The following is a 20,390-nucleotide window of genomic DNA, read 5'->3' as shown; positions in this document are numbered from 1 at the left end:
CTATTGTCCTAGGTTGTGTCGTGTGTCTTGATGGTGAATCCATTTATTTAAAACAATATGCACAAACAGAAAAAGGATGAGGGAGAAAGAGAGACGGTGCCCCAAAAATAATTTTCTGGGAGGAAAAGGTATCAAGCGCTGATCGGCTGTAACAAGCGAGGAAATCGGACGATATTATCAGAAGAGTACTCAGACGGTTATCACACTCTCACTCTCTAGAATTTTTATTCTGTCTCTAGACTTTGTGAAAATGTCAAAGATGAGGGGGGGGGGGCTAAAACCTTATTTATAAAGGGGTAAATTCAGGGGCATCCTTGTAAATTCCCCAAAAGGTGAACAGTCAAAAACTGTTCACCAATGCCAAGGTGACAAATGTCACATGCGCCATGTGGCATGCCATGTCACCCTTATGAGGGGCAAATGATTTGAGTAATAATACCCAGGCCACGTGGCCCGATCAGAAGGGGACACGTGTCACCCCAGAAGAGGTCTAAAAAGGACCAATCACCATTTGACACGTGGCACCCTCAATCATTAGGGAAAAGGGCGGCTTTCAAGGCCCAAATCCGAAGAGCGCCATAAAAACGGCGCAGCCCATTTACCTAGGCTAATAACCTAGGAAAGGGGCACTGATTCCCATGACCCTATAAATAGGGAGATTTACCCCAATTTGGGGAAACGTTCATTTATTAAACACAATCAATTCTCTCACATTGGAGAAAACACCTAATCTCGGAATCCGAGAAGATCTACTTTTACTTTCCGCACTTTTTGCACTCCTACGACCTTTACTAACTTGATCGTCGGAAGCGGAACTCCGCACAACCGGTGCTTCTGTTATTTTGCAGGTACAGGCGAAGTGAATCCAGTCTTTGTGACGTAACTCTCCCACGGGACAAAAAAAACCCCAAAACACCGCTGATAAAGGATCTAAACACGTCGTTATATATTCAAAACCTTATCAACAAATTTATAACACTTGACTATCCTAAACAATAGTAAAGGGGCAAGTCAAGGATCGATCCACAAGGAATAGAGGGTCAATTACTATAGTCTATGTGTTAAGCTACCTCGAAGGGAGTGTATGAGTGTGTCATTAAGTAAACTAATCAAACAAAGATGTTAGGGATTAGGTTCCTCATGAAATCATGATAGTAATGCCAAATTGGGGGTGAATCGAAGCAATAAGCGTTGCAAGAACTAATGATAATCGCATTCAACAAATTCAAAAGGTTATCTAGACTAATTGTCGAGCTAGGTTTCCACTATGGTTGACAAACTAGTAGAATCACAACTCAAATAAGTTGAATATTACCAATCTCAAATCAAGTGGTCATGTCATCAAGATCATCATTGCAATCAAGTTTAGAACTCTAGGTTGATCAATCCTATTATGCTAAACACATGCACAAATTCATCAATCAATTTAATTACAACAATCTATTGATGAAAATCCCCAAATTAGCAACAAACTAGCAATCAAACATGCTTCCCCTTCACCCTAGCTAAGAAATCTACTCACTAAGCATGTTAAATTGAAGAAACAAAACCAAGCTAATCATCATCATTATCATAGTTGCAAATGTAATCAAAAGTGCTAATCAATTGAGCTAATCAAGTTCAAACAAGCTAAATCAAATTGAAATTTCATCAACAATAAGAATTAAAAGAAATGATTGAAATCAAGAAGTAAAGAAATTTACCAAACTTGAAGATCAAAAAGGAAATCAAACTCGAAATGGATTGAATTGAAGATCAAATGATGGAGTTTACACTTTCTCTCTCTAGCTTCTCTCTCTAATTAGCCTAACTAATCTCTTTCTAAAAAATGCTAAGAATAGGTTCTCCCAAAATTAGGAAGTCTGTACATATATATAGTTATATGAGAAAAAGAGTGAAAATGGGCTAAAATCGCAAAACAGGGGTGCTTGGGCATGCAGGTGTGCTCGGCCGAGCAAGCATTGTTTGCCCAAGAATACCCACAACGTTGCTTGCCCGAGCACATCTTGCTTCCCAAGCTGCTGCATGCGCGCGAGGGAGACTCGGATGGTTGCTTGCTTGGGCATACATGGGACGCTTGCCCGAGGAACTTTGTATGCCCAAGACAGCTTCAAAACTTCTTCTCCAATGCCTGGGCATGCAATCTTGGCCCAAGCGGTTTGCCCAAGCAACCTTGAATTGACTTCTAACTTGGTTTGGTTGCTCTATAACTTCCCGAACTTGGTTTGGTTGACTTCCAAAGCTTGTGTTGGGCTTCCTCCTTGACATTTGAACCTCGGAAAATCCCGACATACCTACAAAACAAATCAAACTAAACGGAAAGCAAGAGAAAAGCAAGGGAATGCATAAAAAGGGTAATAAAGCCGATAAAAACATGCATTTCTCTAGATTAACACTCAAGCACGTGAAGCAAGCATTATTACCTAAAAATTTGATATAAAAAGCTAAAATTGAGCATAAAACTACGAATAAAACTATCCTATGAGTGCTTTAAATGACACTCATCAAATTCCCCTAAGCTAGACTTTTGCTCGTCCTCGAGCAAAACAAAAACAAGAAAAAAGGAAAAAGACAGGGAATGACACTCATACGATAGCTTATTCAAATAAAGAAAAGAAAGAAAAGGGAAGAGGAATGTACACTAACTCACTTACGTAGAAATCACGGTCACCTTTTAGCTAGTGACAAGCCATTTAAACCCCTAGATCGCCCTAGAGGACGAGTGATGATCTCGTAAGGGTTTCCAAAGAGTTTAACCCATAACTCTAGCAATCAAAGTCAAGGCAAAGCAATCAAAAATCAAGAAATCAAAACACAAAGAGCTCTTGAGTTGGACAAAAGTAGAGAATGCAAATGACAATGAATGAGAGACTTCTTAAACAATATATGTATGCATGCTATAAGATGTCAATGGTTGATTGAAACATAGAACATGCTAAGCATAGAGAACTCTAGGAGACTCAATCCAACCTTGTCCCCACTAGTCTTACCGCGTTCTTTCCACTAGCTTCAAATCAACCCTCAAGTTGGCTCCTCATGATTCCTCGAAGGAACCGGAAAAATATCAGGAAATGAAAACATGAGAAGGTAAACCCGACGTCTCGGCTATGCATTTTTTCTCTCCATAGGCTTGAAAACCATCTCCCTCCACCAATGTAGACACAACCCTCTAAGGTCTAAAGGACTTTGTTAGGTTGTAATGTCATGGGTTAGGGTATAGGTGGGGTAAAAATTTGAAAATTTGGTGGTATTTCATAAGTGAAGCAAAAGAGTGGCCATCTCTCAAAAACAAACTTAAGAATTCACCAATTTTCAAACAAAAATTCCATTTCCCCAAGCTTATTCAACAAACACACCATACTTTTACTCATAAAAGCGTAGGAACGCTCCCCCAAGCTTAAACAAAGCATTGTCCTTAATGCTTAAACTAGGGAAACGATCATAACTAAGATATCATTGGTTCAATACATGACATGTCACACTATTGAACTTTATTTGCTCTTTTCTCTTTTTCACTTTTACTTTTTTTTATTTTTAATTTTTTTAATTTTTTTTTAGCTTATTTTTTTTCTTTTATTTTTTCATAACACTCACATGTCATTCTTTTTGCACCCTTTTACATTACTATTCTTGTTCTTCTTGCACATATGAACCCGTGAAGATCTCATATCACAAACTTGCCATATACCTTGAACACAATTTACCATAACTCCACATGATTGGCAAAACAAGCATCCAACCACATTTAGCTTCAAAACTAATGGTAAAGGTCATTAGGCTTGTATTGTTTCTAGTAACCGAATAAATGGAAATAAGCTCAAAGGGGTAGCAAGAGGGTGAATGTAAAAGACAACAACAAAGTAACTAAATAAAAGGAACACAAAAGAAAATGAAAAGAGCCTTTTTCTTCCCCTAAAGTGGCTCGGTCTTGATCTCGGGAGCTAGTAGACAAACCAAGATAAAAACATTCATAACCAAGGATACACAGCACCGCTCAACAAAGATGATGAAGGATTGAACAATATACCTCACACAAGATTTGTGTAGCAAATACTAACTCAAAGATATCAAATCCACTATGAAAAGCATCACCATCTTACCACTTTCAATGAACTAAGGCTTCATGGACCCTAAAGTTCTTACACCGCTACCTTAGCATGAACTATCCTAAAATCAACCACCAACACTCTCAAATCATGCGCACATGTACCACTAAGAAGAAATCATTCAAAAACACAAGACCAATATGAATTGTCCAACCAAAGAGAGATAGAAAAACACATTTTGCAAAAATTGCCTTGAATGAGGTTGCTTAAAAGAAAAAGGAGAAACAAAGAATGAAATGAAAAGCTAAAAGGAAGTAAGCATAAACAATGAAATCCCAATCGACAAACAATGATCATTCGACCACAATGTCAACGATCCCAAACACACTAGATGTTAAAAGCATATCCTCGAACCTTTCAACTCCAACCTAAGCTAAAACCTAAACTATGCACACAAGAAAATAAAAGGAGAAAAGAGAAAAAGATAATGGAAAGATCTCACCGAGCAATCCTAAGCTAAAGAACAAGTGCAATAAGGAAGGTCTCACTGATTTCCCATGTGACAAATGCTCTTAATAAAGGACCTACAAGATGAGAAAAGAAAACAAACTCTACACAAAAGGAAGTTAGTAACTTCAAGACAAGCAAAGAAAGAAAAAAAAAAACATATATACAAAGTTCGGATTATAAGGCGAAAGGACAAACAAAGGCCTAAAGTGACACCATCATCATCAACCTATCACTTTCAAAAATGAATCATCAAGACACAAACAAAGAAACACCATCTTACCATCATATTATCATCACTAACATCACCAAAGGATATCATCAAAAGCTCAAAACTCAAGACTCATCGTCACAAGAACTCAAGCCAAGCATCAACAACAAAAACAAACCTCCCATAAACTACCATATGCCAAGATTTCTCCCCAAAGCTTGCCTAATAATGTCCCTAGGAAGAAAAGAAAGAAGTAAAACATAAGGACGGGGAGAATGGACAAGGAATAAATCAAGATCAGCTATGTGGGGAGTGACAACTCCTCCCACATTAAAAAATTCATTAACCATCCGATCCTCTTGTTCCTTTTGAGCCCGCTCCCTAGCAAGCTTGGCCGCCTAGTCCGTCTCAAAGTAATGAGACCAATCGCTATATTCCGGGGGACTTGAAAGACCCCATCCCCCAAAAGTTTCGGGGTTAGGAAAAGGAGCCGGGTTCCCAGGATCATAACTGTAATCACAACTCCCGGGGCGCTTATATCATAAGTCTCCGGGGTGGTCCCTACTCGGGCATGAGGTGGGATGTTGGCACCTTCCTATTAAGGGTATGAGAGACGACGGCACTCATTAGGGTTCCAAGGTCCCCATTGAGGCACGGGACCTTGTTGAACCAGGAAGTAGGGGTAGTTGACATATGGTTCAATGTCCCCTCGTTGAACATGCATGGTATAAATTTGATTATCACAACAGGCATGACTTTCCAAAAGGGCTTGGTTGCTAGAGGCAACTTCTTGTCCTCTAGTAATCGAGTCCAATTGGGATTTTAGAGTTGTGAAATCAAAAGACGATGGAACATTATCATGCAATGTAGGTATAAAGGGGTAAAAGAAGAAAGATCACCACCCTCATGGGATGAGGGGATATCATGATGTTGTTGTTGTTGGCGAGTAGAGATAGGTGGAGCTTAACTAAACTTGAAAGAAATTTGCAAATGAACAATCATAGTATGCTTAATCAACAAAATAATACCAATTATAACAACAACAAGCATGCTAGTGAATATAGTCATAAGCAACATCTTTCATGAAGAACAAGAATATATGACAATGGTGAATTCATGAAAATCAAGCAATAATCCAAATTCAATATGAAAATCATATAAAATCATCATCAAACTTCAATATTATCAATAACTAAGCAAAGGGAAGTCACAAATAAAGTATTCTCAAAATTGCAAAAACTAGGTATCTAAGTAGTAAGGTAAAATCATGAAAAATTCAAATAGAGTTAAGAAATCATACCTTAATCAAGAAATAGAACCTTAAAAATGCAACTAGAGTAGATAGAAAGTCCCCAAATGCAAGTCTTGAACAAGATTTTCACCAAAATAAAAAACCCCTAATTTTCCAAAGGTATGAAAAATTTGCTAATTTATGAAAAAATAGAGTGAAATTTGTTGTTAATAATGATAAAAATGATGTTAAATGATGATGTATTAAAGATATATCAAAATGAAAACAATTAAATTGAGATTTGGAGTGAAGAGGTGATAGTTAGAGAGAGAAAATGTGCGAAAAAGGCAAAAAAACAACAGCTACAGGTTGCGAAAATGGAGCGGAAACTCGGGCAAGCAGGTCTAATATGTCGTCAGGTATGCTCGGGCAAAGCGAGCAGTTCGGCCGACCAAGCATTTGGCTCGCGCAAGAAAACGTCACGCCACGCTGGCCTTGTCGCGACACGGAGCTGGCTGCCGCGCCACGGCAACAACCACCGCACAACAGCAGTGCCTGCCGTGCTACGGTAGATGCGCCGCACCATGGCAGTGGCTGCCGCACCGCGTTGGCTTTCCTGTGCCACGGCAGTTGCAAGATGTTGCTGCTGCTCGATGCATGGTGCGAGGGGCTGCTCGGGCATGAGGGGTTTCTTGGATGAGTAGAAAAAGTATGCCCGGTACAGATTCACTCTTCAAAAATTGAAACTTGGGCAAGTTCGCATATGCCCAAGTTGCTTGCCCAAACTTCCAATTTTGCAACTTAGCCAATTTTCGCTATTTTTAACCAATTTCAATCGTCACCAACACCTTATAACTCCAAAATTCACCCTACAAAAATCATAAGAAACCATTAATCATGGTAAAATGCCAAAATAATGAAAAATAAAATAAAGAAAATTGAAGAAAAAGGTTAGAAATACGGGTTGCCTCTCGGGAAGCGCTCTTTTAACGTCATTAGCTTGACGTTCTCCACCTATCAAGGTGGGTTGTAGAGAATCATCTTATAAACGAGGCCAACGAAAACACCATCATAATAGCGTTTAAGTCTATAGCCATTGACTTTGAATGAGGAAGAGGAATCCAACGCAGATATTTCAATCACTCCATTAGGGAAAACTTTTTGAACCAAGAACGTACCACTCCACCTAAACATAAGTTTTCTGGGGAACAACTTCATGTTAAAATTGTAGAGGAGGACCTTGTCACCAACACAAAAATCTTTCTTCTCAATGAGCTTATCATGTACTTCCTTAGAACGGGCCTTGTAGATGCTAGCACAATCATATGCATCAAGCCTAAGCTCCTCTAGCTCATGAAGATATAACCACCATTGCTCCCCCGCACTTGCTAAATCAAAGTTGATTTTCTTGATCGCCCAAAGAGCACGGTGCTCAAGTTCCACCGGGAGATGACATGATTTTCCATAGAGGAGGCGATACGGGGTAGTACTTATTGGGGTCTTGAAAGCCGTTCGATAGGCCTAAAGAGCATCATCTAAATTCTCCACCAATCTTTCCTATTCCTTATAACCGTCTTTTCAAGTATCAACTTGATTTGACGATTAGATACCTTAACTTGTCCACTAGTTTGTGGATGATAGGGAAGACCGAATCGTTGATGCACCCTATGTTTCCTCAACATCTTTCGGAAAGCTTTGTGCACAAAGTGTGACCCATTATCACTAATCACCGCCCTTGGAACTCCAAACCTCGGGAATATGATTTTCTTGAACAACTTCAATACCACCTTGTGATCATTGGTTGGGGAGGTTATGGCTTCAACCCATTTTGAGACATAATCAACCGCCACATGTATTGGTTTCCATAAGAAGAAGGGAATGGTCCCATGAAATCGATGCCCTACACATCAAACACCGCTAGTTTAAGAATAGGTTGTTGGGGCATTTCATTCCTCTTTGAGATATTTCCGGATTGTTGGCAGCGATCACAAGTCTTCACAAAACCCCAAGTATCCTTGAAGAGGTGTGGCCACCATAAACCACATTGAAGGATCTTAGAGGCGGTCTTTGAAACTCCCATATGCCCACCACTAGGATCGGTGTGGCGCATCTTCAAAACACTAGGAACCTTCTCATTTGGGACACACCGACGAAGCAAATCATCGACTCCACGCTTGTATATAATAGGGTCATCCCACAAATAGTGCCTAGACTCCCATTTGAGCTTCTTTTATTGATTCTTGAAGAAAGGAGGGAACTCTCCACATGAAAGATAGTTCACCAAATCGGCGAATCAAGGGAGCTTCTTCACATCTATGGCATACAAGGAGTTATCAAGCATCATATCATCAATAAGAGACCCATCATCATGAATTTGGAAATCTTCAAGCCGAGAAAGATGATCCGCTACTACATTTTCCGCTCCCTTTTTATCCCTAATCTTAACGTCGAAAGTTTGATGCTCAAGTACCTAGCAAATAAGTCTTGGTTTTGATTCCTTCTTGGCCATAAGATATTTGAAAGCCGCATGATCGATATAAAAAATGGTTTTAGAACCAATCAAATAATTCCGGAACTTCTCAAATGCATGAACAATAGCCAAGAATTCTTTCTCCGTGGTGGTGTAGTTTTGTTGGGCACCACTCAAAGTCTTGGACATGTAGTAGACGACATGAAGCTTCTTATCACCCTTTGACCTAAGACACCTCCGATTGTCGTGGAACTTACATCGCACATTAACTCAAATGGCAACTCCCATCTTGGAGCTTGGACAATGGGGGTAGAGATCAAAGCACTCTTCAATTTGTTATAGGCTTCCAAGCATCTATCATCAAAAATGAACCCGGTGTCTTTTTAGAGAAGATCATTGAGGGGCTTTGCTATGAGAGAAAAATCCTTTATGAACCTCCTATAAAACCCCGCATGCCCCAAGAAAGACCTCACGCTCTTCACATTGACCGGAGGTGGTAGCTTTTAAATGACTTCAATCTTTGCTTTATCTACCTCAATAACCTTGTGAGAGATGTTGTGGCCAAGGAATATTCCTTCCTCAACCATGAAATGACATTTCTCCCAATTCAAAACCAAGTTCACCTTTTCACAACGAGACAAACATCTTCCAAGGTTTGCAAGACAATCCTCAAAGGTAGTACCACCCACTGAGAAGTCATCCATAAACACCTTCATCTCCTCCTCCAACATGTACCCAAATATGCACATCATACACCGTTGGAAGGTGGCAGTGAAAGGAATGGTGTCCTTCCAACAAGTGTATTCTTCCGATAGAGGGTTCAGAATTATTACAGAGTTAATTCTTCAGTAAGATCAAGTGATCGGAATGCCTAGGTGGGGGCCGCTTCCGATCAGTAATATCAAGGTACAATTGATATCATAACTTAATCTTAACTGAACCCTTCGGGTCGAACCTAATCGAATCACTGATCCGAGATGACGAATTAATCTGAAAGGATTTAATGAGTTGACAGAGTTTTACAAATACAGACGTCGGATATCGAGCCTAGGGCGTCGAGACCGAGCGTCGCAAAATCACAAAGCGACAAGTATGAACATAGCCCTAGCACCACACTAGCCTAGCCATGTGGGTTGCTAGGCTAGACTGGGCCTACCACCATGCCTAGGCGCACCATGCGTGCCCTAGGATGGCTGGGCACCATCGCAGCCCTAGCATCATGCCTAGGCGCTATCAAAGCCCTAGCAAGATGTCTGGGCACTATCGCTGACCATCGCAAGCACTAGGCGCACCAAGCAGCCCATCGCAAGCACTAGGCGCACCAGGCACACCAGGAGCACCAGGCAGCCCATCACAACACAGAAGCGTGCTTGCCTAGATGCCTGGGTGCGCATGGCAGGGCCACACACGCACTAAGCACAGTCATCGCAGTGCTAGGCACTGGCGCATGTGCATGAGTGTATGTGCGTGCCTCGCACTAAGCATAGCAGTGCTAGGCACTGGCGTGGGTGTGCTAGTGCGAGGGTGCCTGGCAGCATCGCCCAGCACGCATGCTAGGCCCTTCCGTGCGTAGGTGCACTTCCTGGGCTAGCAATGCGTGTGGCGCATGTGTGTGGGTGCGAGGCTGGTGCGTGGGGTGTGAGGCTGGTGCATGGGGTGCGAGGCTAGTGCGTGGGGTGCGAGGCTGGTGCGTGCTATGCGAGGCTAGTGCGTGCTATACGTGGGATATGCACTGCCAGCCAGTGCGTGAGCTGTTGGGATGCTGCTGGGCAGTGCTAGCTGGCAGCGCTAGCTGGCACGCTAGCTGGCTGCCAGCCCAGCAGCCACATGCCGGTTTTGTGCTTGCTTGTGGGGACCAATCAAGGACCTTGGGGAGCAAGGTAAATGGTCCCCCCACCTAGCCTTGGCCATCACTCATTAGCATGTGATTGTGCCACTTGTCGCAATGTGATTAAGTTGATTATTTATTTAATTTGGAATTAAATAAATTGTTGATTTTACCAACTCTCCCACATTGATGGGAGATTGAAAACCAAGGACCCATTTCCCTATAAATACCTTTTAAGGGTATTGGGAAATGCATAACCTTGAGTGGAATTAAAAAGGCAACTCTTGTAATAAGAGTAAACCTTTGATTCGTAAAACTCATAGTTTTATTTGTCCGGGTCTTGACTAACCTTCAAGACTTGGGACGCTCGGGTCGGGTCGAGGTTACGATCCGTCGGAGATCTCGTAGTTTCCGGATTTTGAAGTAAGAGCTCTTCGGGAGCGAAGCACGCAACAAAGGTATAATTCTTGTTCTTAGTCTTGCTTAATTATGTTTATAATGCTTGTTAATTGCTTTAATTAAGGGGCGGGTCTTAGGGGATTTCCTTCCGCGTAGTATCGGGTCACTACGAAACCCTACAGCGGTATCGGAGCCATGCTCCTTTTAATTTTTGCAATTACTTATTAATTAAGGTGTTTTAAAAGAGTTTATTTTTCTGGTTCATGTTCATCTAATTAGATTAGAAGCTCGTTTTAATTAATTTTTCAAACTCGGTTTTATTCTCGATTTGGCTGTCGAACCTAGATTTTGGCTCAAAAATAGTGAATTTTGGGTGGAATCGACCTTCTGAAACAGTTTCAACCCTTTTCAAGATCTTTCCAGACGCTAAATTCAAACCAGAAACCCATATTTTTCTAGGGTTTTTCGTTTTTCAACGAAAATTTTAATTCTTTTTAAGCCTTGATTAATGCAAGCATTACAAGGTTAGATTAAATGCACATTTGCATCACTAATCTACTGTTTTAAAAATATCCTTAAGCATAATAATGGAGTTTTTATTAGTGCTTAAGTTGATATACTTTTTTTTTCACATAAACTTATTTTTTCACAAATTTTGCAAATAAATTGCAATAAATTGTGAAAGCTTGTTGTGAACTTGTAATTTTAAGTTCCCATATTGTTAAAGTTATAAACTTTAAAGGTTTAAATGATTGGAACCCTAACCCTAAATTCCATATTGAACAAAGTTTGGATTTTTCATGTTTGGTTGATTAAAATCCATCAAGTTCAAATACTTGTTAGTAAAATTTGATTAATCTTCATATTGGAAGATGAAATCTTGGTATTTTACACAAGTATGAAAGTTGGAAAATTTTATCATTAGATGATTAGTTTATTTTTCCAACTCCCATTTGTCAAATCCATTATTAATTTGCATATTGGCAAAATTAATTATGGACATAGCTCATTTAATTTTAAGCATAAAGAAAGACCTAATTTTGTTCAAAAATAAATTTTTTGGATAATTTAGGCTTGTGCATCAATAAAATTAATTTTATTTAAGTCTTATTTTATTTTATTTTATTTTATCCTCAAATTAATTCTAAAATGTAATTTAGAATTAATTTTTGTCACACACAAATCGGAATTAAAATTCCGAGTGAAATGCACGCAAATCGATGCAAAACCGCAAGCGTCACCAAGGCTAGTCGGGCTGCCCATGGTGCACGCAAGGGCCATGCATCGATGCGTATGGCTGTGTGACAGGGAGGTTGCTGGGCGCAGCATTGCGTGGGGTTGTGGCTGGGCAAGGGCTGCCTGTGGATGCTGGCTGGCAGCATGCTAGCAGGAGCTAGCCCAGCGCACCATATGCTGGAAGGCACCAGCACGCTAGCAAGCATGCGCAGCATGCTGATGCTAAGCAGCGTGGCTTGCTGGGCACAGCAGAGCAGCACAACGCACCATGGCGCAGGGCCATGGGCTGCCTAGCAGCCATGGTGCGCACCCACTAAGGGTTTTAGTGGGACATTTTGCTTAATGTTGAGCTATGATTTTGCAATTTTTCCAATTTTAATAATTTTAAGAAATTATTTTAACGAGGTTAAAACCTCAATTTTTCGGTTTTGCAAAATTTTGACAAATAATGGGTTATGCCGACTTAATTAATCGGATTAATTAAGTATGGATGCGGAATTTAGTGGGAGCTTAATTAATTACGTGAGCATTTTGCTTTTAGAAATAATGGATTAAACAACTTTGACTAGTTTTAATTGGGCGCGTTAATCGGATTAACCACCTAAGTTAGTTACTAGTTTTGCGTGTTTAATTATGTATTTCGTAAAATTGCATGGGCCATTCACAAATAGTGAATGGGTGAATGGAAGATTGTTTTCAAAACAGGTTATTGAAAATGGCAACTAGTGGGGCCCGACTAGGATAGAAAATACGGAGTGCGTTCCGTTATGTATTTTTGTAAATCTAAATACGGTCTGCGAACCGTTAAGTATTTTTGTACTTTAGATTAATCTTAGTCGTTCTAGCTAGTTTATTTATTTTAGCCAAGATGTCTCAAGACGGCGTTTTGATGAAGATGAGCCAAGATGAAGACCCATGGAAATTGAAGATTTCAAGGGGTCATGTTAGTTGCCAAATGCATCTATTTTTATGCTTTATATATTGTTGTTATATATGAATGTTAGATGCATGTCTAGGATTTCTACATGTTGCGACAATTAGTTAAGTTCACTTAAATCAACCAACATAGAAACCCTAGGTCCCTTAATAATATTGAGCTAAACTTTGTCGTTCCAAGAACAACACTTACCGAACTAATGCGCGTACGTGATGGACTACGCCAAATCGAGCCATCACTACTTCCCTAGGAAAAAGTTGTCTTGGTTAAGCTCAACGATATCAGTAAGGAGTCCTTAGATGTCGTGGCAAAAGAGATAAAATGTCAAGGATGCATTAGATGCGACATTTTATCAAACCGAGAGTAGCTTGGAGCGATTAGAAATTAGATTGCTTACCTTAAGATATTTAATGATAAAGACAAGCCAAAGCATGCTTAACCATTTCTTGATCTTTGGGATCTCGGAATCATTTTATTCTCGCCTAAAAGAGACAATTTTAAAAAGCGTGGATAAAATGCTCAATAAGATTGAAAATATGCATGAACGTTTTTTAAATTTCAACTTATTAATTTATGAATGGTTATTCACTTCAAATTCTTTCAATTGTAGAACCATGTCTGCAAGTAACTCAAACAACAACCAATTCTCTTTACGCTCAATTCTCGACAAGGAGAAGTTGAGCGGGCCAAACTTTCTTGATTGGCAAAGAAATCTGCGCATTGTACTAATGCCAGAGCAAAACGAATACATCCTTGATGAGGAAATGCCCGACGCTCCCAAAGAGGAGGTCACTCAGGCTGCCCTTAACTGATGGCAAAGTGCCAATTGGGATGTCAAATACATCATGTTGGCCACTATGTCTCCGGACCTTCAAAAGACTTTCTTTGAAAAGGAGACGACTTTAGAGATCATTTCTGAGCTTCAGAATATGTTTCAAGAGCAGGCCCGAACTGAAAGGTTCGAAACCCACAGGCAGATCCTTGGGAGCAAGCTTAAGAAAGGAGAGCCAGTCAGCCCGCATGTCCTCAAAATGATTGGATTATTTAAGAACATGGAAAGGCTTGATGCTGGGTATTCAACCGAGATAGCAATTGACATCATTCTCCACTCACTTCACAAAGGCTATGATTAGTTCAAAATGAACTATAATATGCATAGTATGGAGAAAACCCTCACCGAGCTTCATGGTATGTTGAAGCAAGCCGAGCAAACCCTTAAGGATGAGGGCAAGCATGACATGCTCATGGTGAGGAAGGGCAAGCCATTCAAACGTCCGGGCAAAAAGAAGATCTTTAAAGGGAAAAAGAAGAAGTTCCCGCCTAAGTCGAAATCTGGCAAGGGCAGCAAGGACAAAAAGGAAGCCTCTTCTAAATTTGATTCCGAATGTTTCTACTGCAAGAAGAAGGGACATTGGAAACGTGACTGCCTCAAATTCAAGGAAGATAAGAAGAACGTCAACGTTGCTTCTTCATCAGGTATTTTCGTTATAGACTTAAACTTTGCTAGCAAAACATCATGGGTATTAGATACCGGATGTGGCTCACACCTTTGTTCCAATGCTCAGGGACTAAGGATAAATAGGAGGATAGAGAAGGGAGAGGTCGAGCTTCGGGTCGGCAATGGAGCAAGGATGTCTGCCGTCTCCGTTGGAACTCTCAGTTTGTCTTTGCCCTCAGGGCTTATTCTAGAACTTGAAAACTGTTATCATGTTCCAAGAGTGACCAAAAAAATTATTTCAATATCGGCGTTGGACGCCAAAGGATTCAAATTTCGAATCAAAAACAATAGTTGTTTTATTTATTTTGATAATGTTTTATATGGTAAGGCACATTCAGAAAATGGTCTCTATGTGCTTTCACTAGACAAACAGGTTTATAACATTGATAATACTGCCAAAAGGGCTAAGACCATCGAGTCGAATCAAACCTACCTGTGGCATTGTCATCTTGGCCATATTAACATCAAACACATCAAGAAACTTCTTCAATAAGGTGTTCTTGACTCATTCGACTTAGAGTCGTTTGAAAATTGCGAACGATGTCTATTTGAGCCATGAATTCGACGATCACTTGAAAGAAAATGGTATTCTTTCAGAGTTGACACCTCCCTATCACTTGAAAGCACTGACTGGCTGGGATGCTGCTGGGCAGTGCTAGCTGGCAGCGCTAGCTGGCACGCTAGCTGGCTACCAGCCTAGCAGCCACATGCCGGTTTTGTGCTTGCTTGTGGGGACCAATCAAGGGCCTTGGGGAGCAAGGAAAATGGTCCCCCCACCTAGCCTTGGCCATCACTCATTAGCATGTGATTGTTCCACTTGTCGCAATGTGATTAAGTTGATTATTTTTTTAATTTGGAATTAAATAAATTGTTAATTTTACCAACTCTCCCACATTGATGGGAGATTGAAAACCAAGGACCCATTTCCCTATAAATACCTTTCAAGGGTATTGGGAAATGCATAACCTTGAGTGGAATTAAAAAGGCAACTCTTGTAATTAGAGTAAACCTTTGATTCGTAAAACTGATAGTTTTATTTGTCCGGGTCTTGACTAATCTTCAAGACTTGGGACGCTCGGGTCGCGTCGAGGGTACGATCCGTTGGAGATCTCGTAGTTTCGGGATTTTGAAGTAAGATCTCTTCGGGAGCGAAGCACGCAACAAAGGTATAATTCTTGTTCTTAGTCTTGCTTAATTATGTTTATTATGCTTGTTAATTTCTTTAATTAAGGGGCGGGTCTTGGGTGGTTTCCTTCCACGTAGTGTCGGGTCACTACGAAACCCTACAGGCGGTGGCGTTGCAAAGCCCAAATGGCATCCTCCTATAGGCAAAAGTTCCATATGGGCAAGTAAAAGTTGTTTTTCCTTGGTCATCCTGGTGAATGGGAATTTGAAAGAACCCGGAGTAGCCATCAAGAAAGCAATAATACTTATGCCTCGTTAGACGTTCAAGCATTTGATCTATGAAGGGAAGTGGGAAATGTTCCTATTTAGTGGATGTGTTTAGACGTCTATAGTCTATGCACATCCGCCATCCCGTCACCGTTCTTGTAGGAATGAGCTCACCTCTCTCATTCTTTAGAACGGTCATACCTCCTTTCTTGTGGACAACATGAACCGGGGAAACCCACCTAGAGCTAGAGATGGGGAAAATGATTCCCGCATCTAATAGCTTAGTGATTTCCTTCTTCACTACTTCCCCCATTTGAGGGTGTAGCTTTCGTTGTCTTACAATGCTTGGTGAGGTGCCATCCTCAAGAGTAATATGGTGCATGCATAAGGCAAGGCTTATACCCTTGAGGTCATCAATGGTATAGCCTAATGCGCCTTGGTGTTTTCTCAACACACCACATATCTCTTGAGCTTGGCTCTCACTTAAGGAGGAGCTAACAATCACGGGGTAAGTCGAGTTAGGACCCAAGAGTTCATACCTAAGGTGTGATGGTAGAGGTTTGAGCTCTACCATTGGAACACCTTTATCTTTCTTTGTTGTAGCCACTTGAAATTCTTCTTGGCTAATGATCTTCATAAAAATTTGCTCATCAAGTTCCTCAATTCTTCTATTTAGCATATCCTCATACAATGCCATCTCTTTGCTTGGAAAACCTATATTTCCCTTATTCAACAAGACATTCTCAAGAGCATCATTAGAGGCAAGCAAGTACTCATGCATAGAAATCACAAAATCATCAACAGAATCAATCATCATGAAATTTTCCAAGGAAGAACATGGATACTTCATGCTTTCATTCAAATCAAATTCAATAACCTCATCTCCTACTTTAAGTGAAATCTTGGCACTCTTTACATCAATTAAAGCACCCGAAGTAGCAAGAAAAGGTCTACCAAGTATGATGGGAATGTTAGCATCTTCATCCATTTTAAAAACCACAAAATCAACCGGAATCACAAACTTTCCTACCCTCAAAGGAACATCCTCTACCTTACCCTTTAGAAACTTAATTGAGCGATCGGCTAATTGCAAGGTGATGTTGGTAGATGAAAGTTCCCCTAGCTCAAGTCTTTGATAAACCGAATATGGCATAAGGCTAACACTAGCTCCTTGGTCACATAAGACTTTATCAATTTGCATCTTATGAATGGCACAAGGGATAGAAAAGTTTCCGAGGTTTTTCAATTTAGGTGGCATCTTGTTTATGATGAATACACTACAATTTTCGGTTAAGTTAACCGTCTCAACTACATCACAACTCCTCTTCCACTCAAAAATTTCCTTAAGGAACTTATCATAATTTGGCATTTGGTTGATGACATAAGTGAAAGGTAGTGAAAGATGTAGTTGTTTGAGCATCTCAATAAATCTCCCAAATTGTTCATCCAATTTGTGCCTCATGAATTTTTAGGGGTAGGGAAGCTTGGGTTTCACAACTTCTTTCTCTTCCTTCACTTCACATGGTTTTTCAACCACTATCTCACTCAAGGATGCACCATCTCCTTCATCTTGAACCAAAATCTCTTTAGAACTCTCCTTAGCCTTACTCTTCCTAGGCAAACTCTCCTCAAGCACCTTACCACTCCTTGTAACAATAGCATTGACGGGTCTCTTAGGGTCTAGGCCTTGGGAAGAAGAAGGGCTTGCTTGGTCTTTCAAGGCATTGGAAAGTTGAGAGATTTGGTTTTCAAGCATTTTATTGTGGGTCACCATTTCATTGAATTTCTTATCACTAACCGCCATGTAAGTGTTCAACAATTTGGTTTGATTTTCAATGATTTCCTCCAAATTAGATCTAGAAGAAGAAGAAGAGGGTTGAGCATAAGAATTATCACCTTGAGCTTGGGTTTTTGGAACAAAACCAGGAGGAGGGCCTCTTTGAGCATTGTTTTGAAAATTGCCCCTATTTTGGTTGTTCAAATTACCCCTATTTTGATTTTGATTACCAAACCTTGGTTTTGGTTACCATAACCTTGGTTGTGACTTCCAAAGTTTTGGTTATGATTACCATAAGGTTAGTTATTATAACCTTGGTTTTGATTTTGGCTACTATAACCTTGGTTGTTATAGTTACCTCTGAAACCTTGGTTTCCTTAGTTCCTATAACCACCACCTTGGTTATAGTTGTCAAAATTACCTTGGTTGTGATAATTCCTATTCCCTTGGCCTCTTTGATTATCAAACCTTGGTCTATTATTGTTAGGCACATAGTTCACAAGCTCATTCTCATTACTATCAAAATCATCACATCCATCCAAAATAGCATAAGGGCAATTAGAAGCATCATGATCATATGAGCCACACACATCATAAAACAAGCATCCACTAGGCATGTTATTAGAGGAAGAAGGAGGAGTAGAGTTAGAAGATGTACCTTTCCCCTTAAATTGAGAAGGAAGATTTGGAACTTGGGAGGTAGAACTCTCCAACTAAGCTTTGATCGAAGACATCTCTTTCCCTAGGCTTGATATTTGTGAAGACAAATTGTTGATGACATTTAGATAATCAACGGAGTAGACTGAGGAGCTACTCTTGCTTCTGACTCCCTATCACCATCTTGTCAATCCATGTAACTTCTTCCTCCGTTCGATTCATGATAGGGCCTCTGGCGCCCGCATCGAGACAAGACTTGCCTTGAGGGCGCAAGCCTCCATAGAAGATTTGAATTATTTGGTAAGTTGGGACCCCATGATGAGGAGACTCTCTTTAATACTCCTCGTACCTCTCCCGCAAACATGTCATTGTGTTTATGTTTAGTAGTACGATATACATTTTACATGTTAATTATGTGTAACCTTTGTTAAGAATTTACAAAAAATAAAAAAATAATGACACCTGCTCAATAAAAGTCCAAAAGGGAACATATTTGACAAAGGAGTTCCTCATTGGTTAAAATTACAATTAAAATACAGTATCAAAAGATAATGTTACAACTTACACATGAGCTTCCTACAAGTCTCCAATTACACGCACAAAATTAAATATAATTCGAAATTTTAACTCTTAAACCAGAAACAGTTAATCACCACACGAACGGTCCAAGCCTCATAAACACCCACCTGCCCACCTCATTATCCAAATCAAAAGTGATAGCCATTGTTATACAAAATGGTCCAACTCCAACATTAAAGTGTATCAATTACATTTTTCCAGAGAAAGTAACATGTGCATTTTAACAATCAACTTATACATGAGAACATTTTCTAACAAATTACCTTGCCTAATTTCAAACCTCATTCCGAACCTTAAAAAATAAAAATAAAAAACCAATATTTTCACTTCAATCAGCTTCATTTGAACTTTTCTTAACAAGCATAAAATAACCCAAAACAGCACAAAAAGCAGCAACAAAATTCCCTTCTTTGATCAAGATCTTAATCACAACCCCAGAAATCTCAGCCGTTAATTTCTTCCCTTCTACCACTAAGTCTCTCCTTCGCGTACCACAGAAAGTAAGCAGCACAAGAATTGTAATCCAAGTCATTAGCATCGCCGGCACCGCAACCGCGAACGCCGCAACCATCGACATCACACCGAAGACTGCGCCGAGCATCACCGACGCATACACCGCCGCCGGCCACCCTTTTGCCGGCGATGAAGATGGCGGAGGAGAGAGAGTGGTGTTGTACCAATTAAGAATCGATTGTAGCAGATTAGAAGAAGAGTATAGAAGGATGCCATAAACTAAGACAAATAGAGCTACCCATGTTCGTCTTTTGCTCATTATTCTCAAAAACATCATGTGATTTGGGTTTGGTTGGATTATTTCTTGTTCTTGATTTGGGGTTTCCATTTTTGGGGTTTTTATTTATTTATTTTGTGGGGATTGCTTGATAAATGGGTTTTGTTTATGCTTTTTTGTCAGTTGAATTGAAAGATTGGGGTAGAAGATAGTGGTACTAGTAGAATAACTAGAATTGAAGAAAGAAGATAAACTTTGGTAAAGTGATGATTTTAAAATGGTCTGCTCTTTTCTGGGTAAGTAGTGTGTTGCGACTTTTTGAGGGGAACTTCAACTTGGGTAAGGTGAAATGTGAAGAGTTTGGGTTGGATCTGGGTATGAGGCCGTGGGGCTGACGTTTGTATGATTATTATTCACTTTGCACTTAAATGAAAGGAAGAAAAAAAATCTAAACAGATAACATGCTGATCGACGCATAATTTTAGCTAATTTAATTGATTTGAATATAATAAAAAGTAAGTGAAATAAGTAGAGTTAAAAATTGTAAATGAAAAGTAATAGATGTATAAGAAGAGAAATAATGTTTGGGTGATAATCATGAGAGAAAGAGATATAATAATAAATTTTAGTTTTTTTGCTAAAATGGGAAGTGTAACACTTAAAAAACTTGTACATACCTAACACTTTAAAAAAACAAAGGAGTATGTTCATTTGCCATTACCTATTTGGTTATATAATTAAAATTTTGATACTATTAATAAATTCTAAAGTTATTTGATTAACATTTGAAAATTGTAAGTACGAAAAAATACAGTCATGAAGGATCTTGATCTATTTCAGTATTTACTTATTAAAATATAAGAATTTTTTATATTTCCTTAGATAGTATAAT

At 39.7% G+C, this 20,390-nt stretch overlaps 2 protein-coding genes across 2 annotated transcripts; both read right to left on the bottom strand.

Moving 5' to 3' along the window:
- Nucleotides 1–7,012: 7,012 nt before the first annotated feature.
- On the bottom strand, nt 7,013–17,217 carry LOC110691135. Its single transcript, XM_021868056.1, has 3 exons — nt 16,710–17,217; nt 7,606–7,895; nt 7,013–7,516 (listed from the first exon to the last, which is right to left on the bottom strand). Exons 1-3 carry the CDS (start codon nt 17,215–17,217, stop codon nt 7,013–7,015), a joined length of 1,302 nt encoding a protein of 433 aa, XP_021723748.1.
- Nucleotides 17,218–18,665: 1,448 nt separating this feature from the next.
- LOC110691146 lies at nt 18,666–20,003 on the bottom strand. Its single transcript, XM_021868062.1, has one exon. It carries the CDS (start codon nt 19,607–19,609, stop codon nt 19,097–19,099), a length of 513 nt encoding a protein of 170 aa, XP_021723754.1. The 5' UTR covers nt 19,610–20,003; the 3' UTR covers nt 18,666–19,096.
- Nucleotides 20,004–20,390: the final 387 nt, after the last annotated feature.

This window comes from Chenopodium quinoa, unplaced genomic scaffold (assembly GCF_001683475.1).
Source record: "Chenopodium quinoa cultivar QQ74 unplaced genomic scaffold, ASM168347v1, whole genome shotgun sequence".
In the NCBI taxonomy this organism is placed as follows: domain Eukaryota; kingdom Viridiplantae; phylum Streptophyta; class Magnoliopsida; order Caryophyllales; family Amaranthaceae; genus Chenopodium; species Chenopodium quinoa.
The sequence above is the reverse complement of the archived record's forward strand: the minus strand, read 5'-3'. Positions and strand labels throughout refer to the sequence as shown.